Source organism: Lepisosteus oculatus, chromosome 24, assembly GCF_040954835.1.
Source record: "Lepisosteus oculatus isolate fLepOcu1 chromosome 24, fLepOcu1.hap2, whole genome shotgun sequence".
Taxonomy (NCBI): Eukaryota; Metazoa; Chordata; class Actinopteri; order Semionotiformes; family Lepisosteidae; genus Lepisosteus; species Lepisosteus oculatus.
This window is the reverse complement of record NC_090719.1, coordinates 8,060,608-8,083,448: the sequence shown is the minus strand read 5'-3', so window position 1 is coordinate 8,083,448 and position 22,841 is coordinate 8,060,608. Positions and strand designations below refer to the sequence as shown.

Below are 22,841 nucleotides of genomic sequence, written 5' to 3'. Positions count from 1 at the left end.
CATACTGTTATGTGAATGTTGACAAAAACTTTTTAGATTGACAATTTCCTCTGTATTTTTTTATTCTCTGACCAGAAAGTGGAAGTGAAAGCTTTGAGAAGTTTTTAAACCTCCTTGGGGACACAATCACGTTGCGAGGCTGGGCAGGCTACAGAGGAGGGCTGGACACGAAAAGTGAGCCTGAATTTCATTGTCTCTGGTATTTGATACCAACTTAAAGTCCTATGCAGGCAGACAAATGTCAATGTCATACAGTATGTATAGACATACAGTACAACAAGTATGTACAGTATGGGGAAACAGTCTTTTAATAATGAATCTATCCACAGATGACACTACTGGAATTAACTCTATATACACAGTGTACCAAGGACATGAGCTCATGTTCCATGTGTCCACAATGCTGCCATATTCTAAAGAAAACAAGCAACAGGTAAGTCTGGGACTCGTTCTTCAACCCACTAAACAATTGCACTACAGCTGTCATTGCAAATAAGTGAAAGTAAATATCCTTTCTGTACTTAAAAGAATCCCTACAAATAGCTCTCTGAGTGCTCTTCATTAGATCATGAAGTCTTCCAATAGAAGTGTGGATGAGGTTTGGAATTTGACCACATTTAGATCTGTAGTTATGCTTCTCTTCACACTTCACAGAATTCTCAATGCCTTTGTGCCTAAGGTCAGCTTTCTAAAGCCAGAGAAGTGCACTTGAATACTCCTGATTGTTAGTGCAGAAAAATGACTGGAAGGTCTCCAGAATTTAATAGAGCCACACAGTGTGAGACATTTAAACATGAATAAACTACATTTCTATTTCTTCTATTGGAGTTAGGATGAAAAAATACATGAGTTAATTCTTTACATGGTTGCTAAAAATTTGCTCATTCTTGTTAATAAGAGCTTGCTGTTTTCATGTTCAGATGGAGCTGAAAATTGTCCATTTGATTCAAATGGGGAACCATCTATTCTGATAAGTAAATATGATTTGGAATGATGTTAGCGCATTTGTAGATTGTAAATTTCCATGTAATATCTCAGGCACATACAGTATACTAACACAAATACTAACATAACTTAGGGAAAATATTTGATCCATTTACTAACCATGTATAGTTGAATGTCCTGTACATTGTGGAAATCCGTATAGATATTTTAGAGGAAAAAATAAAATGTTACCTTAGGAAAAAATTATTTATGTTGGGTTGTCAAGTCAGAAAGTCTAGTAGAATCACCAATCTGGCTGTAAATTCATGCAGCATTTCAAACAAAAATAAATGTTTGAAATTATTTATATCTGAGGATTTTCCAACTCAGATGGCTAAAATGGTTTAAGCACTTATTTGCTAAAAAAAAACCTTAAACCTTTTCTGACTGCTTGCCAACACATACTGATTTTCTAAAGTACAAAACCATGTATCAGAGCCTCTTAGCCATTTCCCTTGACTATTCTCCTGAGCCAAGAGTACAGTCAATAAATAGTCTCTTTCAAGAAGTAAATGGGATTCCCAAACAGTGGTATTATAAAAAGAGCTTTGTTGAGCTCGTCTGGTCCTCACCCATTGATACTGTACATTTCTACCTTCTGAAATACCTTCTGAAATATATCTTTTAATAATTCCCAATGCCATAATTTTCCAAAAATACTACCATTTCCCCTACATTGTTTCCCACACATAGACTATACAGTAGTAAACACTTTTAGTACCTCAGGGCATATTCATCTCTACAGAATGTTAAATACAAGGTTATCCAACTGTCAGACATATTTAGACAGCTGATGGTTACATGTACCGATTGCTGAGCTGATTTTGTTTGTGCTGTTTGTCTTTTTTTGTAGGTTTTTTGCCACTTATATTTTCTAAGCATTTAAGCAGCATATTACAAATCTGTGTGATTTTTCTGCATCACTATCAGGGAAATTAGACCATTTAGAATCTAACACATATACAGTATTTTTCTTATCCATGTTAATAATCGAATGACGATCTGACCAGGGGATAGCAGGTTCTTGTGTTTTTCACGTCTGGAGGGGTGGGAGGGAAAACATCAGTGTCTGTCATTTTATTTTGAGGGTGTCACTCTGGTTTCTCTGCACATGCAGGTTGAGAGAAAGCGACACATTGGAAATGACATTGTCACGATAGTGTTCCAAGAAGGAGACGACATGTCGCCATCGTTTAAGCCGTCTATGATCCGATCCCATTTCACACGTATCCTTTTTGAAAAAGAGCTCTGCCTGCAGACTTCCCACCTGTGTGGCACTGAAAAAAAAACCCTGCATATCACAACAATACAGCAAGTTTATTACCGAACGTATAGAGTTGACATTTTTTCAAAATGAATTATTAAGATTCAGAGTACATTCGTATGAAATATAAAATTGATGTGACAAATTCATATCCTGGTTGTCAAGTACTAATTTTGGTTACATAATCAGTTCAAGTTCCTTAACAGAAACAATAGATATTTTTGCCTTAGTTAGATACAACAGCCAGAATGACAGCTATAGGTAATTCTGTTTCATACAGCATGTGTTCATTTTCATAGTGCAGAGACATTGCTGCTCAGTATAATTGTTGGTGTGTCTCTCCCAGCTAATTTCGTGTTTTTGACTGTGTCCAGGTTGAAGATATTTTCAGAGGAAAGTGTTCCACTGTTTGGTCCTCCTCTTCCTTCTCCGCCAGTGTTTACAGATCATCAGGAATTCAGGGACTTTTTGTTAGTGAAATGTAAGGGCTTTTACTTTCTAGTAGCCATGCTGATTTATGGTTATTTTTTTCGTTGCAGTTTTATAGCAACACAAGATCAAGCTAAGCTAATGGAAGGGAGGTAATAATTCCTAATGGAATGTGGTCAATTAATATGAAATACATGGTAGACTGTTGCATTTCTTGGCTTTCCATGTTCCAGAAAGTCACTTAGCCCACATCTAGTCAAATGCAAAATAAAACAAATTGTTTGTCAATTGATTGATGTCTACCTTATTTAATACAACACATGCATTTTCTTTCTCTATAGAAGGCAGAAATGAAAACATTTTGTTTTCGGTTATTGTGATTGATATTTTTTCAGAACTGTTAACTGCAGCTGTTAATCCAGTCTTATTAGGTAGAAATGTTGCTCATACATCTGACCACTGAGGATAATAAACCTGTTCTTTAAGCAATTGGATTGTGAATTTTACTTGGGGCTGCTGATTTCAGACAGACTTGATCCTATTGTTTTGCAGTAATTAACGGTGAGAAAGCTACCCTGGAGACCCCAACATTTGCTCAGAAACGTCAGCGGACCTTGGACATGCTTATCCGATCTCTCTATCAGGATCTCATTCCTGACTTACATAAGGTAATCACTGGACTGCATTTCATTAAGTCCATAGAACAGCTATGGGATTTCTTTCACATCTCAGGCAAAAAATAGTGATGCTACAAATTTGATCGATTCAACAAGTCTTCATTGTCCACGATGCATCTTCTCACTATGGGGCTGTTGCATTTAGTGAGATGCAATAAAATTGTTATAGGAACAAGTAATAGGTTTATTCCATGCTGAAAATAGAAGAAACACAACATTTCGGCTGTGGAGCCTTTTCCGGGTGTGAGCTCGCATGGATCGTGAAAGGGACAAGTCAGAAGGTAGAGTAACAACAAGGTTAGGGTTGGTGAAGGTAGTAGGGGTGTTAATGTTTTTTTTCTGTAGAAGACGATGTTTTTTTGTCCTTCTCTGAAGTGAGGAACTGGTAGAGTTCGATTTTGAGAGATCTGATGAGGTTTGTGATAAAGAGAAGATGCTGTTGAGGTGTAAGCCGTAAAAATTCCTTAGCGTCTTTGATGTTGCAGTCCGAAAGGGTCGTTTGAGGGAGAAAATGGTAGAAAGCATTAGTTTCCTCAAAAATTGTTGTAGAAGTCTCTGAGTGTTACTCTGGGTGGTGTCAGAGTCAAAGGAAAAAGTGTTAAACTTCAGGCAAAATCCTTTAGGAATTATATTATAACGACGACATCTGTAAAGGAATAGGAGGTGGTTAGAAAGCCTGGTCTTGGAACAGATCGCTGTGAAGAGACACAATGCTGGTTTAGTAAGAGAGGGGGGCATGTAGCCCAGGGAGGAAGAGAAGGAACAACGAAGAGATCAAGAAAAAGATTTAGAGGAAGGCATAGCGGGTCGCTGCAGAAGTAGGTAATAGGTTTATTCCAAGCTGAAAAGAGAAGAAAGAAAACACAACGTTTTGGCTGTGGAGCCTTCTGCGGGTGTGAGGTTTCTTCTCTGTCTCTTTCTTCTTCTTTGGGCGTTTCCTTTCTTCTCTTTTCAGCATGGAATAAACCTGTTACTTGTTCCTTTGCAGCCTACGCATCCTGACGCAGCTACCCACCTGAACTGAAATTGTCATAGCCCAGCTTTCTTGTGTATCATCTTAAGTTACTCCTAAAATGGTATAAAACATATCCACACTTCAAACAATGCCCTGCTTAAGAGTCTGTATGAGCAAGAAAATGAAGAGGTTGTATACTGTCTGCTATTCCTGGGTAATGTTTATCTTCTCCCCCTCAGAACATGCTGAATAGAAGATCGTTCAGTGATGTTCTGCCAGAATCTCCCAAATCTGCCAGGAAAAAAGAGGAGGCGCGACAAGCAGAGTTTGTCAGGATAGGTCAGGTGAGACAAGTGACTTGAAAAATTATTTCAGAATAGCATCTAGCCAGACTCCTAAGCTTTTCACCAAGAACAAGGTTTGGCCTCGTAATGACAGTTACAGTAAATGTTGCTGATGCAAAGTACTTCAAATTGAATTGCTTGTGTCTTATATATTTTGATCGAGGATTCAACACTACTAGGTCTGACCTTTTTGAATCAGGTGATAAATTGATTGACGAGTATAATGAAAATGTTGCAAAGCTGAGCAGTTTGCTAGTAATGTTAGGTCAAGGATCCACTTTTTATTACCACAATTCCAATGCAACTCTTTTGCAGAAAAATGTACAAAATAAAACTCTAAATTTGACATCCAAGTAAATCTTATTAAGGACGCTATAATGTTAATTTGGTTTGGAATGCTTGCTGTCTAATTAAGGACGTAGGCTTAATGAAAAAACAGAGCTTATAAACTCTCAGTTTGTTTAATTTGCTGTACATAAATGACCATAATGAAATATTTTAACAGTTAATGGAAGAGCTTTTATTTGCAGTGCAGTAATGACAAATTAGTTTATCCTGCACTACGTTGAGAAAATATCTTATAAGATATTTCTGAGGATGCTGATCTACCTGTTGTCTCTGATCTTCATCAGTGGTCACATTCTACAAATTTCTTCGAATCATCAACTTGAGATATTTGAAGGATTAATATCATAATATTAAACAATGACCAGAAAGCTTTTGTAAAAAGCGCGGTATAAACTGTGTTCCAAAACAGGTTCACAATAATCTCTTCTTTTAAAGGCACTGAAGCTGAAGACAATAGTGAGAGGTGATGCTCCCACCAGCTTGGTTACTACAGGGTTATGTAGGAAAGAAGTGAGTAAAAAGTACTACTATTTCTTAAGGCCTCAAGAAGAGTTTTGAAGTTCTAAGGGCTTTGCAGCTCACACTGTCAGTGATAGTGCACTGTGCTTTCTTTGACATAACAAGTGAATATTTTTTGTTCTGAAGATGGATTTGGATTTAGTCTTATTTAACATGAGGTTTTTTGTTATACATGCATAAAAAAAAGAGCACATTCACCACATATAGTTTATCCTGGCTGTCAGTGCAGATTTCCAAAATTACAGCTTGGGAATCCCAAACCATAGAATTCTAGGATGCAGAATAAAGTCCGATAAGGTAACAATGTGTATACATACGCTAACTGCAGTATTACTGCGTTGGTGTGCATAATACATCGCCATCAGCGCCAAGATGTGGTGTGTTGTCTTTCCCCGGTCATTAAAACTCATTAAACTATGCAAAAGATACACTTCGTTTTATGAGAAAAGATTTTGTTAGGTATTGACTTGGTGTTCTCTTTAAATTTTGTTATATAAGGAAGAAGTAAAGAAGTTAGAGACATATTAACGTAATTAAAGTGTGTCAAAATGACAGCATCCTTTTTTCAATAGTAACTGTATAAATGTTTGTTGCAAGACACAGTGGCTTGTCCATGTGCACTAGGTTCGGTTCAAACCATATAAATGTAATTAGTGACTCATTCTGCCTTGAACTCTCCACCAGGTGACGTGTCTTTACACTACTGTGGGTGTTGCATTACAGACACAGAAACCACAACATGCCAGATCAAAATGTTGGCATTATTACATTAGAAAAATGTCTTCCAGGCAAGTATTTGCAACACAGAAAACAAATGTCTGTTGCTGTAGTGCAAATTAAACTCTTATGGAGCTTTCTGGAATGTACAACAATGGTTGAGTACAGATTGTAAGTAATGCAGCACCGTCAACAGTTTTGCATTCATGTGTCGTGAGCAGAGCATATACAGTACTAAAGGATTTGCAACACACTCTGAACATAAGGGGCTTTTATTGGCATCTTCCTGAATAAATTAAAGGTGCACCTGTTACATGCTCTTAAACACATATATTCTCTGGTATTCAAAGTGCAAATAAAATGCCTTTGTGGTGACCTCTATGCCTCATAATACTGGTGCAAAAGCTTTTTTTCAACACTTTCAATGTTGTTACAGCATCTGTTTCATTATGTTATTTTGTTCGTTATGAGGCATGTACTATACAAAAGGTATTGGGTTTTTCCTGGATACCTAATTGATAACGACCCTCTAAAATATATTTTTATATACATTATAAAATAAAACATATTTTATTACAAACCATAAAGAAGTAATATGATAAACAAGAAATAAAAACTGATAAGCGCATGCAAGTCACATAAATGTAATATAGTCCTTGACTCCCCCTTTCTCTCGGACGGAGCAGAGAGTCGCTACAGCGTGCGAGAAACACGAAAACGTTTGAGCTGTGCAGAGAGAAGCTGGCCACACATTTTGTTTTTGAAACTTTGGATTTATTATATGCTGGCAAAGGAAAACAGTTGTTTCACGGCATGAACTAGGTCAAAGTCTTTAAAAAAAACACTGTTTAGATGCTATAATACTGTACCCTACCTCATGGAGGAGTGTTTTGAAAATATTTCCATATTAATGCAATAGAACTACCCATTTTTTTCCTTGCATACTAATTCTTTGTGTTTTGCGTATCCTTAGCCTTGGGAATCCCAGTCATTCTGCAGTAATTTTTCCTATGAAATAGTCTGCAGTGACTCCTGGGGTCAGTCCTTACTAATCGCTACAGATGCTGGAGTAGTACTACTAGATGGTAAGTGCTTTTGCCATGGCTGTCTTATTGATTGCATCAAACTTCTTAAGGGCTCTATTGTGGATGTGTGGATTTGTAATGGCTAACAGTACCTAAACCACCTAGGGGAAAATAATCCATGACTAAACTGGGTTCATCTTAATAGTTGATTGTAATTCAATAAATGCATTTGTTGTACCTGTCCATTCCTTTGATTAATTCGAAGTTCATTTATAGACAATTGACCTAAATTAAACTCTGCCCTCATCTGTAGACTTTTGACAAATGTTCTTATATAACATCATTCCTGCAGGCAGCACTGCTTGTGTTCCTAAATATTTTGAAAACATGTATTGTATTGATTGTATTGAGTCTGTACTAGAGTAGTCTGAACTTGAATGCAGGAGGCCAGGCCTTACAGTACTATACATTTATCTTTACTTTAATAAATACTAGAACACAACTGCAGCCATTTTGGGTTTTTTAGCTCTTGAAGAAGGATACTAGAAAAGGAAATACTCTACAATGGGGAAAAAGAAACTAAAGGAAGCAAAAACTTTGTGAAATTGTTCTGTATAATAAACTAGCAGTAGCTTTTTGGAAAAGAGTTAATAAACGTACACATAATTAACAAATCAGATACAAATATTTTGTGAGAAAGCATACTAACAATAATTTATTAAATGATTAGGAATTATTTAAAATTAACTCCTTGTTTTTTCCACTCTAGCTCCAGATCCCTGTAATTTAAGCATGGGTAAGCACTTTCTTTTTTTTTTTCGTAACAGGTACAGTATATATATATAATTTTTTTTTCTGATCCTTTTTTGTGATAATTGCTAGAATCTTAATACAAAAGGAAGTCTCAGCCTCAATCTTCCATTCTAAACTAACAGCAGAGGAAATATTCATAGTCGTAATAATTTAAAGCATGACCATCTTCAGTGAGGAAATTGACACGTTATTCACAGATTGAATGAGAGTTAGATGCAGAAGATCAATGGTTTTGAAAGCAAAGTTCAATAACATGGACAAGCTGAATGATAATGTACTAGATTACCAGACAAGTGAAGCAAATGCATGGGAGGACACACTTACAATTCCATTAATCTTGTTTAGTATGTAGGAGAGTCCATATCCTGACATCACAGCTTCCGCATACCAAAGGCAGCATCAAGGGATCAGGAATTGACTTTTTACAGGGCTGATTGTAAAATGATATAATACTGTATGTCTAAGACTACAGGTACACCTACCCTATTTTGAACGGTCTTAAAATAAATTTTGAACCAACAAGTGCAATTGAAAGCAGATCATCTTTACCCTTTTCCTAGAATAAACACATCCATAAAGCTGTAGTAGTTCAGGAGGGTAGCTACATCAGCATGCGTAGGCTGCAAAGGAACAAGTAATAGGTTTATTCCATGCTGAAAAAAAGAAGAAAGAAAACACAACGTTTCGGCCGTGGAGCCTTCTTCAGGTTGGGACACCTGAAGAAGGCTCTACGGCCAAAACGTTGTGTTTTCTTTCTTCTTTTTTTCAGCATGGAATAAACCTATTACTACATCCATAAAGCTGCACCGTTTCTGGAAGATATGTAACTTAACTCTTTGTAGTAAATCAAAATTTTAATAAATGAAGCATCTGCTTTCTACATCCCTTTTAGCATTACCCTTTTTTGGATGTATACTGCCTTTTGTAATGCTGACCAGTTGTACGATTGCAAAACAGAGCAGATCTATTGATAATGGACAATAGGCAAAACAGGCATTGACTACAGTGCCCTTATAACACATTGCATCTTTGTATTTGATCATATATGTATATAATCATGTATATACTGTAGATCAGCACAGCAGACATGAGGAGGCAGTAATGTATTTAGAGAAGACTGCCAGTACATTGTTAACAAGACCCTTGGGGATTTTTCAAAGCTATTGATTACCAGCAGCCCTTAGTTGTTGTTCTGCTTTCTGTACAGTATGTTATTTCAATTGTCAATATTTAAATCATTATTCAGTACCTTTATGCATCTGTGACTTGTCTGTTTTTGCCCAAGTGGTGAAACAAATCCCTGCCTCAATTCCTTTCAATTTTAGAGTCCAATTTAAGGCCGAAGATCACAGAATGTCAGTTCTTATATACTTATACTCCTACCACTTGATGAAGGTTGAAATTAAAAATGTGTTTATCTCCATAAAGACAAATTGAAAATTTGTTTTTATTCCACACCATATCAAATGTTTACATAAAACAAACATTTAGACGTTACATTACTGCTGCTTTCTATCTGGATATTCTTCAATTTATTCTTCAACTGTCTAAATGGAGTTTAAAATGCTAATGAAAAAATCTGTCAGCATTGATATGCTGTTTGAATCAGTGACAACTATGCAGTGGAAAAAACGCTGTACTGGAAAACAAGTCTGAAGTTTGATGAGATGAACCAGAGAGCTAATCTTCTTGTTTTTAGTGGTGAACATTTTGTATACCTGACTCTGACAAAAGCTTTAGGTCCTGCTAAATCCGAGATACAAGTTTGAATAAGGCAATCTTTAAAGCTTTTTCTTTATTATGAATGCAGCAATGCAAGAAGTATTCAAAAACAGCATTCCTGAAATAAATCTTTTTATATGCATACATGCATATATAATTATTTTCTTTCCTAGATTCACAACCTTCACCCGTTCAGGTCTTTGACAAGACAATGCTTGTGAAGCAAATGCACGTCCTTGAAGCTCAGGATCTTTTAATCACCAGGACCGACAAAGGTAACCAGTTCATTTCTGATTTTTCATAAACAGCTGAAGTGTCCAGCTGCTACAGAGTACTCCTGACACTGTGCCTGAAACAGCAGAACTTTAGAGCTGAGGTCTGGATCACAATTTAACCAGTAGTAACTTTATAAATGTATTGTTCATCCACAATCAGCCAAAAAGCATGAAACCATTTCTTTTGTTTGGGAAATTACTTGATGTTATATACCATTCATGTCAAATTTGTTACAGTAGATCTAAGGAAAGAACAGTGTAGGTTAATGATAAATAGTAAATATAAATACAAATATAAGAAATACACTACTACTTTTCATAGTACTACTAGTAGTACTACTACTACAACTGCATGCAAATGTGCACTATGCTGCAATAAGGGCCTCTAGTCTGATGAGCTTTGTCCTGACAGTTTCCCAGAAATCTACCCACTCTGGGACTACAGCTGAATATTCAGTAGCCCCATGTACAGTATTTGTTAAGGTTCTCCAACAGTGTCATAAGTTGCAACTGTGTCTTTATGCTGATCTGTTTTAATTAAAGCTTTTAATAGCCTGATTTTTCCCTATAACAATTCATATTTTTGGTTGTTGAAGTGCTTCCCCCCACACTTTAAAATGATAAAGAAGGCACAGGTAGAGCAGGGTAAGCATATGTAATAATAATATATGGGAAAAAAGAAACTCTTTACCACACCAAGGATCCTGTTGATCAATCTTCCCGCACACATCAAAAGGTACTCTACTCATCTGCACCCAGCACTTCCTCATGTGCTGGTTGTTGCCTACAGTACATCATACATCTTTAGTTTAAAGTGCTCTGATTTTAGCTAGCAATGCAAGGACTAGACATCTTCATAGTTTTCACCTCATTGGTGTTACTGGAGAGATTTACTAAACCTGTGTCTTTCCTTTTTTTTTACGATAGTTTCAGTAACAGTTCTACCATTTTTACTTGGATATTCTTCAGTTTATTGAAGTTGCAAACTTTCATTTCCTTCCTCGTGTTTATTTTCTTCTACACATTTGAGGGGATCAATGCAGGTGGTTTAAAAAGACTATAAACTTTTGGTCAAAGTGGGATCTGGGTATCTATTTCCTAAATCTAGAGAAATGAACTGATTGTGTAATAGCGCCTAAAGTCTAAGGAGAGTATGTAAAGTTTCAGTAAGAAACATCTTTAGGCACAGCAACGTTAAATTTGAAGTTTGTGTGTTCAAACTAATATTTCAATTGCGTCTTACTCCCTCTACCATCTGTTAATTCTGCTCACATGTCTCGTTAGTTCTAATTATACTTCTGAATCCCTAACCTGTTACAAGCAGTTTTTTATGTCCTCTAACTATTAGGTAATCTATTTTATATTCCTGTCAAGTGTTTCCTTTTTTCTGTTGATCCAGAGTGACAGCACAACACAGTTACTGCAAAAGTGCACTCTTTTAACAGCTGGTATATTGTTTAAAGGCTATTGAATGACAACTCAACATATCTGTGCCTAATAAATCTTATACTTGATATCACCATACATGTCAATACAACATAATTAAGATGAAGATTTTTCTTCCTCTGCAATAAAATGAATCATCTAATGATTAGATCTTACAAGTTGACAGAAATAAATCTGAATGAAGCATATGGGTCTATACAAGAAATTGAAATAAACAGTAAACATTAATAGTACACTAAATTCTGTCATTAAGGAACTATTGTAGACTGTAAGACACCTGGTTACCCATATTAATATCTCCATTCAATCCAAAACATTGCAGAAGATCCGTTTTAAATGATGTACTGGTAAAAGTTGTATTAATACAAAAATGCTTTTACCTTTACGTATATGCCATGCAATTTCTGTATTCTTATACCACCTGTGAGTGTGTAATGTAAAGGAGAAAACCAGTTCTCCTTCTACAGATTACTTTAGAGAATATAAGACGTCTAATAATTTGTCAGATAAAACTAAAAGGAAACATTTCCCCTACGACACTGGACAAAAATCCCTATCCCTGAGCCTCAGAAAAGGTGTAATGCGCAGTAGATTTGGAAATCTGAAACAAATATCCAGTTTCCCCATCATGTGGAAATTATTCTTTATTTTCAGTGTATGAGACAAATGCACGGCCCTAATAAAATGCCACCAAAGCATACGCCCCATTAGGCAATTGAAATGAGTGGCACGTACAGTTTGTCCATTCACTGTCCACCCTGGCTAAGCTGCGAGATGACGTTGGCAACTGTGGCCCAGACAGCTCCACAATGATTATGCCTGCTCATGCTTCAGGTAATAAGGGCAAGGCTGCAGAGACACACAAGCTTTCAAAGCTATCCCCAAGGAACCATCACTAAAACCTGTCTTCAGGTCTGCAATATGACATCCCTGAGCGCTTGGCAATTAAAATTCTAAGGATAACTGGTTTGCTGGGGGGGAAAAAGAAGCTTCATTATCCCTGGAAATAAAATGGACGTTGGTTAACCGGCTGCATTTGTTTCACTGAAGAGTGACTGTCTCAAAAAATGAGGGAGGGAAGCTTATTCATGTCATGATACAAGGCATGTTGTCGAAGCAATTACCTTCATACCCAGAAGAGGAATTGGAAACTGTTGGGATTGTTAATCTAGGGCCATGAGCTGTAATGATAAATCGACTGCCAGATCTTATAACAATAACCACAAAGTAATAGGGCTGTGTTTTGAGACGTGGGCAATTACACATGCATTGTGCTCTGTTTAAAGCATAGCGAATGCATCACTTCATGGAGGCAGGTATTTAGTGGTTCCAAACTAAATTAAAAAATGCATTAAAGTGTAAAAGCATTAACGTTGGAGCCAACTTCATACCTTCAATGATGCAAAAAAGAAACAACAGAAATGGTAATCAGAGCTCAGGGTTGTTGGTTTGAAGTGGGAGCTTTGTGCAGACAGAAAGCCCAGATTGGGACAAGAGGGCTTGATTAGCAAGCAGAGTACATAAGGAAGAGAGACAGATGGGAATTCAAAAGCTGGCATATGACACCTCTTGAATGGAATTGGCAGTGGACTGTGTTGGTCTCTGTGCAAATCTTTACAGCCACCTCCAGCTTCTGAAAAAAGACTGAATCTTCTTATGAATCTTGGCTTTGTCAACACTGCTTTGAGACAAAATGAGTAGCTCTTGTGTTTCTATGCAGATTTACTTTTTTAAGCATAAAAAATCTTATAATTTCTAAGACACACAGTTGCAATACATTAGCCTGCACTGAGTGAGACATTATTATAAGTGGGGTGAAAATCTACTGGGATTTATGAATAAACAATAAGTTTAAGTTTTTACTTTACAATTAATGCCTAGTTAAAGACTTAATAGTTACCATACTCACATTTTTTATGGAGTTTAGAAAATAAAGCTCAGGAAAGAACACCATCCCAAACTCATAATATCACAATGTGTGTAAATAAAGGTCAGCAGTTACAGTATATCAATCACCCTGCAACGGGGGACACTATACTGCAAAAAAGCGCTGTCCTTAGATGAGACGTAAAAACCAAGGTCCTGACTCTCTGTAGTCATTAAAAATCTCAGGGCGTCTCTCGAAAAGAGTAGGGGTGTTTCCCTGGTGTCCTGGCCAAATTTCCCATTGGCCCTTGCCAATCATGGCCTCCTATTACTCCTATGAACTGGCTTCATCACTCTGTTCTCCTCCACACTCATAGCTGATGTGTGGGGAGCGTACTGGCACACTATGGCTGCCGTCACATCATCCAGGTGGGGGCTACACACTGGTGCCAGGGAGTCCCCATTATCTGTAAAGCACCTGAGTGGAGTGTCCAGAAAAAAACTAATTATTTATTTATGAGGTTTATTAGTCCTTCCTTCCCACATGCTGGACTTTGCACCCTTCCTCCACTTCCATCAAGGCCCTGGCAGGAAACTATCTCACTCCACCTTGGGGTTCTGACTGCCTCACGCCTGTGACTAGGCTATCCTCCCTCAAAGAAGCCAAAGAATAACCCCTCACTTAACCAATCAAAAGCATTGTTAGGGTGCTGTCTGAATCTTCTGAATGTGTGTTAATGTTTGCATAGAATAAGATGGATGTACATTGGATTAGATTAAGAAGAGCGCAAGGTACTGTATAGATTTGTGGTAGAGGTGTTTCTTCGTGCCCTAATTACTTGGTGCAGTTGCCTGACAGTAATCAACGCACACGGAACTACTGTGTTTTTTCCACTTGATCATGGTGGTACAGACAACCAGACTCCCACAGACCAGGTCACTGATACAGCCTGGTGGTCTGACCTAATGAATCTTCAACAATACCTTCTCAGATACAGTACAGCATTAGCATTATCTTACATTATGCATTAGTGCTGAAAATAAACAGCAAAGCAATTCAGCTTTTCTATTTTAATTGTTTTGAGTGAAACGGCATTCCGAGAGAAATAAGCTCCACGTGTGAACTGTACCACACAAGCTGGAGCCCATTTATATGGTTACCACTGTCTCCGTGCTGCACGTGATGTAGCATGTACTGTATGATGAATCTGTGAATACTCACACTGCTGGCACTGTCCAGTGCTTGTAATCAATCAATCAATTTTATTCTTATAAACAACAGCACCTTTCAATCTAGAGCATTCTTGAGGCACTTTACATAAAATATACAGGAGAAAAATGTACAAGTAGCGGAAAAATGAAACAAGAAAATATGAAATTAAAATAAAGAATTAGGTCTAACAAGTACATTCTGAGGAGCGATTTAAAAACGTCAGCAGAGGGTCTTATAACAATATCAACAATCATCACAAAAACGATGATGAGTGTTCCAGACAGGGAGGTTGCCTCAGAAAAGCAGCAGATATTTCAGGTTTTTCAATATATGTGTACACCCTAATGTATGATGAAGTCCTTGGAGCTAGAACAAGCAGGAAAAATCAGTGTACCAGGATTTGTGAGGATAGTAGCTCCGTGAAGGTACACAGGAGCCAGGGTTTTTCAACTCAGGAATCGGAATATGTTCTGATTTCAGAGTAGATGAAGTTCTTTCGGATTAAGGAAATCAAAGGAATGCATACGGAATTTAAGAGGGTGTAAAGAAACGTCTTTCTGAAGAAACCATATGGACTTTTGATAAGGAAAATCAAGTGACTCTGGTTCAGACGGTCCATTTATTTCTGGAATTTAATTAACCTGTAATGAGTTTCTTATTCTACATTTAAAATAATTTTGTAGGTACAGTATTCCAAAGTAAGTCCTACAGTGAAAAATAAAGTACTTAGGAGTCCAAGCATGAACCTAGCCTAGTAACACTTAACATCTTCTCATCTGTTAAGACACATGCCAATGTATTTGTTATCACAGTTTCTTTCAGTTTAACCGAATACGTTATGCTGTCTATCTTTGATGTTATGGATGAAAAGATAACACATCAAAGGCTTCTTAAAACTGACACTAATTACCATGCTTTGGAGGAAGGCTTGTCACTTTTAGTGAAATAGTATTCTGGCAGACTACTGAGAATTGAGTTAATTCCATGCTAGGCAAGAAAGATTTTGGCAACAAATGGCACTCTCTGGTACTGTATGCAGGCTCCGATTAATTTGAAACATTAAAGCTTGAACATTTACAGAATAATCAAACGCACCAACATGAAAATGTATGTGGTTTGAAAAGATGGCATACTGTAGGCCTTTAAGCACCCTGTTTTAAGTTTAGCCAAGAGGATGAGGCTGTTTCAAAATACCGATGATCAAGGGGTTTCAGCATTAGTGGCAGAGAATGGAGTGGAGGAGTCTGTTGGTGCAGTGAACTGTGGGATAGGTTGGACTAGAGGCCTGTATTTGTAACCTGGACTGGTGTAAATGGGAGACTTTCTAAATGAATTAGACCAACTGCTACACTTAGTTCACTTCATTTGTTATTTTTATTAAAATGTTGATATTGCTAAGGGCTAGGAGAAGATGTATATTGGGTAATGTTTCCTCTTAAAAAAGAAAACTTGCTATAGTCTGTCCCAAACTCTTAAAATGTACAATATGGCTTTTAGCCCGTTTGAAAAGTAAATATTGTGGGAAAGGAGCCTTGAGTCATGGACTCTAATCAGTGCCCCTCAGTGTGATTGCTGGAGCAGATAATTGCTTACATTGCACTTGTGCAGAGATTGCTTGATTTCAAAGCACCATCAGATAGGGCCATATAAAAAGCAATTATTGTTATCAAAGCTACTTTGAAATTGTGATATACGAACATCAGTACTAAGGCCATCACAGACAAGTGCTGGTGTAGAAACAAAATAGAAAATGCAGTATCTGAACTTATTTTTTAAAAACAAATATTGAGGTTCTAAAGAAAATTCTGTACTTTGCAGTTTGTTTCTAAGAAAATGTATTTTAATTTATATAGAATATGTTGGCATGTAAAGTATGTTATTGTTATATAAATACTTCTGTCAAAAGATTTGCTGGAAAAGTGCAATGTATTTCTCAAAACACCTTAAAAATATTTTAGCTAAACGTGTCTGAGTATGGTTCTTTGTTGTTTTAAAAGGCATTACCAGAAGTACTGTATAACAGCACATTTATGTATAGTGGAACTTGCTGAACTTTGCTAAATCTTTTGCTTAGTCAGGCAAACTGAATTAATTTGCCCAACTTTCAAAATCATAGTTCACTTAAATTCTCTTTCCTGTTTATTGTCTGTTCATTCCTTAATAGCAGCTCTGTGGTCACATTGAGTTCTGTTGTTGTTAATTACTGACCGCAAGGAGTCCTCATACTGTACATTACTTAAATACTGGCACACAGCAGTACATCTCTAACTATGCATATTTGGTTAACCACGTTATAATAGTGTGGCTTAATTAGGAAGGCTCACGAAATATTGCTGGTGAGAATATTGTAGCCTCTTGATCGAACATGGAAGCCCCATTTGTTAAGAGAGTTGGGGTCAATTTCACTTTTTCAATTCCAATTCCGAACTTCAATTCCTTTTTTTACATTCATGGATTTGGAATTGAGAATTGGTTTGGAGAAGGAAAAACTGGAAGGGACCTGAAGTGTATTTTGTAGTAAAATGTTTGTATTTCACAATTATTTGATTATCATTATATAAAATTAACACAATATCTAGCCCTAATATAAAACTCTGAACAATTCTTCTGGACAGGAAGAATATTGCACTTTTTCTTTTGGTACCTACAGTACAGTACCAAGCTATTTTCCTATCTTTTTGTTGTAATGTACTTACATTAATAGTAATGAACTTACTATTTAGTATTAACATAATTCCCTTTTTACTTTTATATATAAGTATTATCTGAATTCCATATACTGTACCTCGATTCTTCACTTTGAATTTGTAATAAATATGCAATTAATTATAGAACCATTAAGAGACCATGGCACTCAAGTGAAAAGCCACTCAGTATTTTTTGATCATACATGGTGTGAACATGCACTTGGTGTGTATGTTAGCAAGAGTTTTCATGTTAACAATGCTAAGGTCTGAAGTAACTCAGTGGAAGAACCTTCTCACAACAGGTGGCATGTCTGTGCGTCATTCTCTGCACACCTGGAAAACAATCAGAAGCAGAGATCCATAACAACCCTTTATCCCTTAAAAATCCCTGTCAGACTAGGGTGTATTCTTAATGGACAAAGAGGCTGGCTGAACCTTCCTGCTAAAAAGTGTTAAAGGCATTTCATTTCTCTCTGTTCAATTGAGCCACCTGTTTTTTTCTGATTCTAATGAACTTTACTCTCCACAGTTCCCTGGTGAACTGTGACAGCCATGCTAATAACCCTTATTTGAAAAATAGACCAATTTTCCACTAATAAAGCCTTCTGAATGAAAACTTTAATAATGAATGAGCAGACCGCCGTAATTATGAATGGATTTTTCAGTGGTTCACACTCATTCTGTCTCCAAGAACGCATGTTTCGATGTCTGCTTGATGGTGCGTGCTCTCTGAGCATGGGAATTTCTTCTTAATGAGTATCCACGCTCCTTCAGCAACATTAGTCATATACTGTAATATACCAGTTTACTTATGCTGCATTAAATACCAGATGCTATCAGCACAAACCATAAAAGGACGTGTAAACAAAAAGAAATACTTGTCTACTAAGGTAGACCAATATGCAGTACAAAATTCTGCAAAGACAACATTGTGGAAGGAAGAAAGTGAACTGTTTGAAGTACTTATTTGCACTGCAAAGGTAAAGTAAATCTGGTGTCTTTCCATTGCTTATTACTGAATATACTTAAATATACAGAAAGCTCTTTACTACCTTCTTGTGAACCAGAAATATCAAGTTTTCATCTGCAATAAATCTAAGTGTGCAACTTTCACATCTGCCTGCTCAGTATGAGTAAAGAATTGAAGCACACTACCCTAAGTTCAGCAATGCAGACATTCATTATACAATTATTTCTACATTTAAAATGAATGTGATTATAAAGAAATGATCAAACACTTCTATCTAGGTTACGTTTTAAGTTTAAAGACAGCTTTTAATGACATTGTAAAATAAATACATCTGTAATGGTTTCTATATTAAGCTTTACACAACTAATAAAAATAAATGTCTCCTTGTCAGAATCCTTTCAAACATTCCTTCGGTCTTTTACAACAGAAAAACGTCCTACATCCAGTTACTCTATATCAATTAAAATAAAACAATGGTTTATTATTATTTCTTAAAGGCTTTGTATATCAAAAATAAAAACAGACACACACTCTTTAGGCTATGTTGTGTACTCTCAAGGTAGTAAGCACAACACACAATGGAGGGGTCACTTCTGTTTACATGAATCAGGACATCATTATTAACCAAGTACCAAGTACAAGGCACTCTGAGGTTTGAGTTCTCATCATACTGTACTTAGTTGCAAGTTAATGCAATGTTGATGTGGGTGTCATTCACCACACAATAATGTAATGATCAGTGTGTATTGATCGTATCTATCTAAACTGATGCAAAGAGACTGCCTAGTTTTCATAAAAATAAAAAGAGTTGTTTTTCTTTGGTGGGCAAACCACAAATTTGGTTATTGGCTTGAGAGAAAAATTGCACTCTTGGTATCTGAAACACGCCATGTTTTCAACAGGAAAAGATGCCCGTCTTTTCGTCTTTAGGCTGGGTGCCATTAAGAAAGGTCTGGAGGACAGGCAAGTCCGAAGCAAGTATGACAGCAGAGAAAACAAACTTGAGAAAACAAAAGGTAGGAATGGCTTTCTTCTGCTTTTCTGGTGGTGGTGGAGTCAATAAAAGGACTGAAGCTCCTTAATAACGTCTTGCTGTATATGAATATCTCCATATTTTAAAAATAATTTGGTCAAATATGTGAATTCATTAGCATTTCAGCAAAACTGAACAGCTTTTCAAAGGAAATCGGTTCGGACACAGATATACTTTAACAGACGTACACACAAATCACTACTGATGCTCTAAGAATCATTCATTGCTTTCATCTTAGAGTGACAATTATAGAGAACCTAATATCCTTCCTAAGCTCTTAATAGGTTAAAAAGAGACATTTTGGTAGGGGTGAGTAGTGAGTCTAGCATACTAGGCCATGAAATGCAAACTGACTGACCAGGAGTAAAAAGCTGTTTAATATAAGAAAAACATTTTATAAATTCAGTGAAACAGAGAACACTGGCATAATCAGTCCTATACTGTGAAGATTTATATCTGGAGACTAACGGAGCAGACTGCATTCACAATCACAGTGCACCACACTGTTTGTTTCAGTGTCTCTCAGAAACAAGAGCCAAATCAGTTTTACTAAAAACAGTAAAAATAAATGTGCAATCAGGTGTTTTGTGCTTTATCATGCGAGAAAAGGAGAAGTCGGGTTTAGGTGCTAGTTCACCTTTTTGTTAAAATCTGCACATTGTTAATTTCTTTGTTTATTCTGTAGCTTGAAAAACTATCTATCCTTCTATTTCAAAGCAAAACAGGAAGGTATAACCTGTGGGCTCCCTTTATCACACTCGATTGAAAGCCGACCTCAGAAAATAGCAGCTGATGAATTCAGTAGATTCATTTCCTATCCCCCTTGGTACAGTAGGTCTGCAGTATTTGATTTGTCACAAAGACGTGCTGGCACCTCTTCAGCTGTGCCACCAGCCAGCCGAAGGAGACGTGATCTGGCCAAGCCACAGTATTGATTTGTTTCAGTTTCCATGCAGCAAAAATCATCCTCTCATTTTCATTATATACGGCACAATCCAGAATGTACAATGGTCTACCATCGTCGTCTCGTAATGTGAAAAGAGCTAGGTGCTTCAGAACACAAAGAGATGCCACTGGTGTCATCTGCAAGATCGCCACCTTAACTGTCCATTTGTGAACAGGAAATCTGAATGAAAAAGCAAGGTGGAATTAAAATTCAGTACTCAAACCCATGCAAAATGGTGACTTACATCAAATCTTTCAAGAAGTTTTAGTCAAATATAGAGTATGGGTAAAGGATGAAATTTGCAGCATGATTCATCACCCAAGTGAGACAAAATACTGCATTTATGGAAAATACTCTTAATGCCCAACAAGGAAAGCATCCACAGAGAATAGGCCTTACATTCAGATATTGATTAAGGTCATCGCAGAGAAACCTTCCAATGTTTTGCCATGGTTTATTGCTAATTTTCTCAGCTGTAATTACTGTGGTCTAATTAGTTTGCTCTTATTTAGCTCTTCCTTGGTCATAACTTCATCATCTTACCCTTTCAATTAGCATACCTGTTCAGTGAGGTGTACTCATTGAATGCACACATGCACTCGTGCCATTTTAAAGAGGGATAATTGCATTGAAAAGCAGCAGCTCAAAATGTCCAAAATGATAGATTTTATAAAGGGAAAGACCTTGGCATGTACTGTAGGATTCCTGCTGGATCTGTTTTCCGAGAAGCTCGGCTCAAAACGTAGGAGAGTCTGAGAGCCATGCGTAAAGGTGGACAAACACCATGGAGTGATAAAGCAGTCTATTCAGAACGTACTGTCACCTAAACCTAAAGAAGTTCAGGTCAAAAGAATCGGAGGTCTGTGCAAAAAATTAAACTTAATGCTTAGTGCTTTGGAATGTGAAAAGAGGACATCATTTTCAGTGAGTGAAAAAGGAACTTGAAACTATTAAATTAATAAACTAATGTTTCTGGAACATTGTTTTATCTATGGAACTATATTTTGATAAACCTTAAGAGAACGGTTACCACTTATATGTTCTAAGAAATATATATACTTTGTATTTTTATGAATGGTACAGCAGTTAATAAACACCTTATCTCACAGCTAGAGGAAAGGATAATATGCAATTGTTTGCTACAAAAAACAAAATATTACAGAAGTACAAACTGTATTTTATAAAAAAGAATTAAATTGCTAATTTATTCAAAAAAAGCAGTGATGTTTAAAAAACGTCTGTAAGGCTGTCATTAACAAAGTGCTCTGAAACCCGGCACAAGATGAAGTAATTGAAGAGATAATAAAGCCCCGTCTCCTGCAAATGCAATTTTCTCCCTCTGCAGGCTGCCATTTGTATTCCATTAACACTCACCACAGCTCTGAGCTGCGGATTGTAGCGGCCATTCGGAACAAACTGCTCCTCATTACCAGAAAGCATCACCGACCGGACAGCCTAACCAACATCTCCATGGTAACAGCACCCACCGAGTCGCCCGTCGAAGAGTTCCAGTACATCAGGGTAAAACACAGTCTCATTCCGTTTCCGTTCCAGGGTTCAGACAGAGACCGCTTCTCAGGCATTTGCGCCGGATTACATCACATCAGCAGGGACAACTTAACGATGCCCCTTTTCCTAGAGCTCTTGATCCAAAAGGCTATTGACCATTAGAAAAAAATGAACAAAATAAAGGCATTTGAAAATGGTCAAACCTTTTAAAGCCACAGAATGGTCTGGGTCATTTCATGGGGCAGCCTAAATGAAAACCATAAAGAAATGCATGACAGTTTATCAGACCCCAGTGGTTGCTGGCCTTCACTGGTTCGTGCACTAAAGGTGCCTTAACAGACCAAAGAAATATAACAATTTCCTTTGAAACCGACAAAAGGAAAGATTCTATTAGAGCATGTGCACACGGTGATTTAAGACAAATGATCAGCTTATACAGTATGACACACGTTATTCTTGGTTGCAGGAGATCTGCCTGTGTGATCCCCCTGTGGTGATGGCTCTTGTGGATGGGCCTACGGGGGAATATGACAACATGATCTGCGTGGCCTACAAGCATCAGTTCGACTTGATAAACGAGAGCACGGGTGAAGCGTACAGGCTGCATCACGTGGATGCCAACAGGGTACAACCACCAACACTTTTCAAACCAAAACCTGCATGGTCCAGCTGAGACAAATACGTAATATGGGGTTAGGCTTCATGTTGCATGAAGGATTAAACTGCAGAACTGGTAGACTGCACAGAGGCCTTGGTTTCTTGAGTCACTAACCTTTGATGATCCTGAGTCCCAAGGTCTTAACACCAGCCTGTCTGTAGATTGACCAGAAGAGAATTTGGGCAGCTGGAATGAAGGTCTGTCCAGTCTTGGCCATTCGTTTATGCTTGGCCCCGATGACTTTTAAAAAAGGTCTGAAATTTAAAAAGAAAAAAAAACATCATTGCACTGCGCAAGTACACTGGGCCATTTGGCTTGAACATGCGAAATGAACAGTAATTCCTATGACAGATATTGTAGTGTAGAAGTTCTGAAAAAGCATTTTGGATGTTTGTCATTTAATGATAGTGTGCCACAAACAGCAGTCTGCAGATGAGGTTG

The 22,841-nt window shown here is 37.1% G+C and overlaps 1 protein-coding gene and 1 long non-coding RNA gene across 4 annotated transcripts in view; one reads left to right on the top strand and one right to left on the bottom strand.

Moving 5' to 3' along the window:
- Nucleotides 1–22,641, bottom strand: part of LOC138224941 (uncharacterized) — a 212,181-nt gene extending 189,540 nt beyond the window's left edge. The window contains exon 1 of the long non-coding RNA XR_011183445.1: nt 22,515–22,641. This is a non-coding gene — a long non-coding RNA (uncharacterized lncRNA). The remainder of the gene's footprint in view (nt 1–22,514) is intronic.
- garnl3 (GTPase activating Rap/RanGAP domain like 3) overlaps nt 1–22,841 on the top strand; it is a 141,408-nt gene that overhangs the window by 97,122 nt on the left and 21,445 nt on the right. For all 3 annotated transcript variants that reach the window (XM_006640646.3, XM_015366920.2, XM_015366922.2), the window contains exons 10-23: nt 76–174; nt 330–433; nt 2,102–2,210; nt 2,464–2,509; nt 2,623–2,729; nt 3,230–3,345; nt 4,549–4,653; nt 5,437–5,511; nt 7,211–7,322; nt 8,032–8,058; nt 9,971–10,072; nt 19,157–19,270; nt 21,579–21,754; nt 22,209–22,367. In XM_006640646.3, coding sequence (XP_006640709.3) covers nt 76–174; nt 330–433; nt 2,102–2,210; nt 2,464–2,509; nt 2,623–2,729; nt 3,230–3,345; nt 4,549–4,653; nt 5,437–5,511; nt 7,211–7,322; nt 8,032–8,058; nt 9,971–10,072; nt 19,157–19,270; nt 21,579–21,754; nt 22,209–22,367 — 1,451 coding nt within the window. The remainder of the gene's footprint in view (nt 1–75; nt 175–329; nt 434–2,101; nt 2,211–2,463; nt 2,510–2,622; nt 2,730–3,229; nt 3,346–4,548; nt 4,654–5,436; nt 5,512–7,210; nt 7,323–8,031; nt 8,059–9,970; nt 10,073–19,156; nt 19,271–21,578; nt 21,755–22,208; nt 22,368–22,841) is intronic.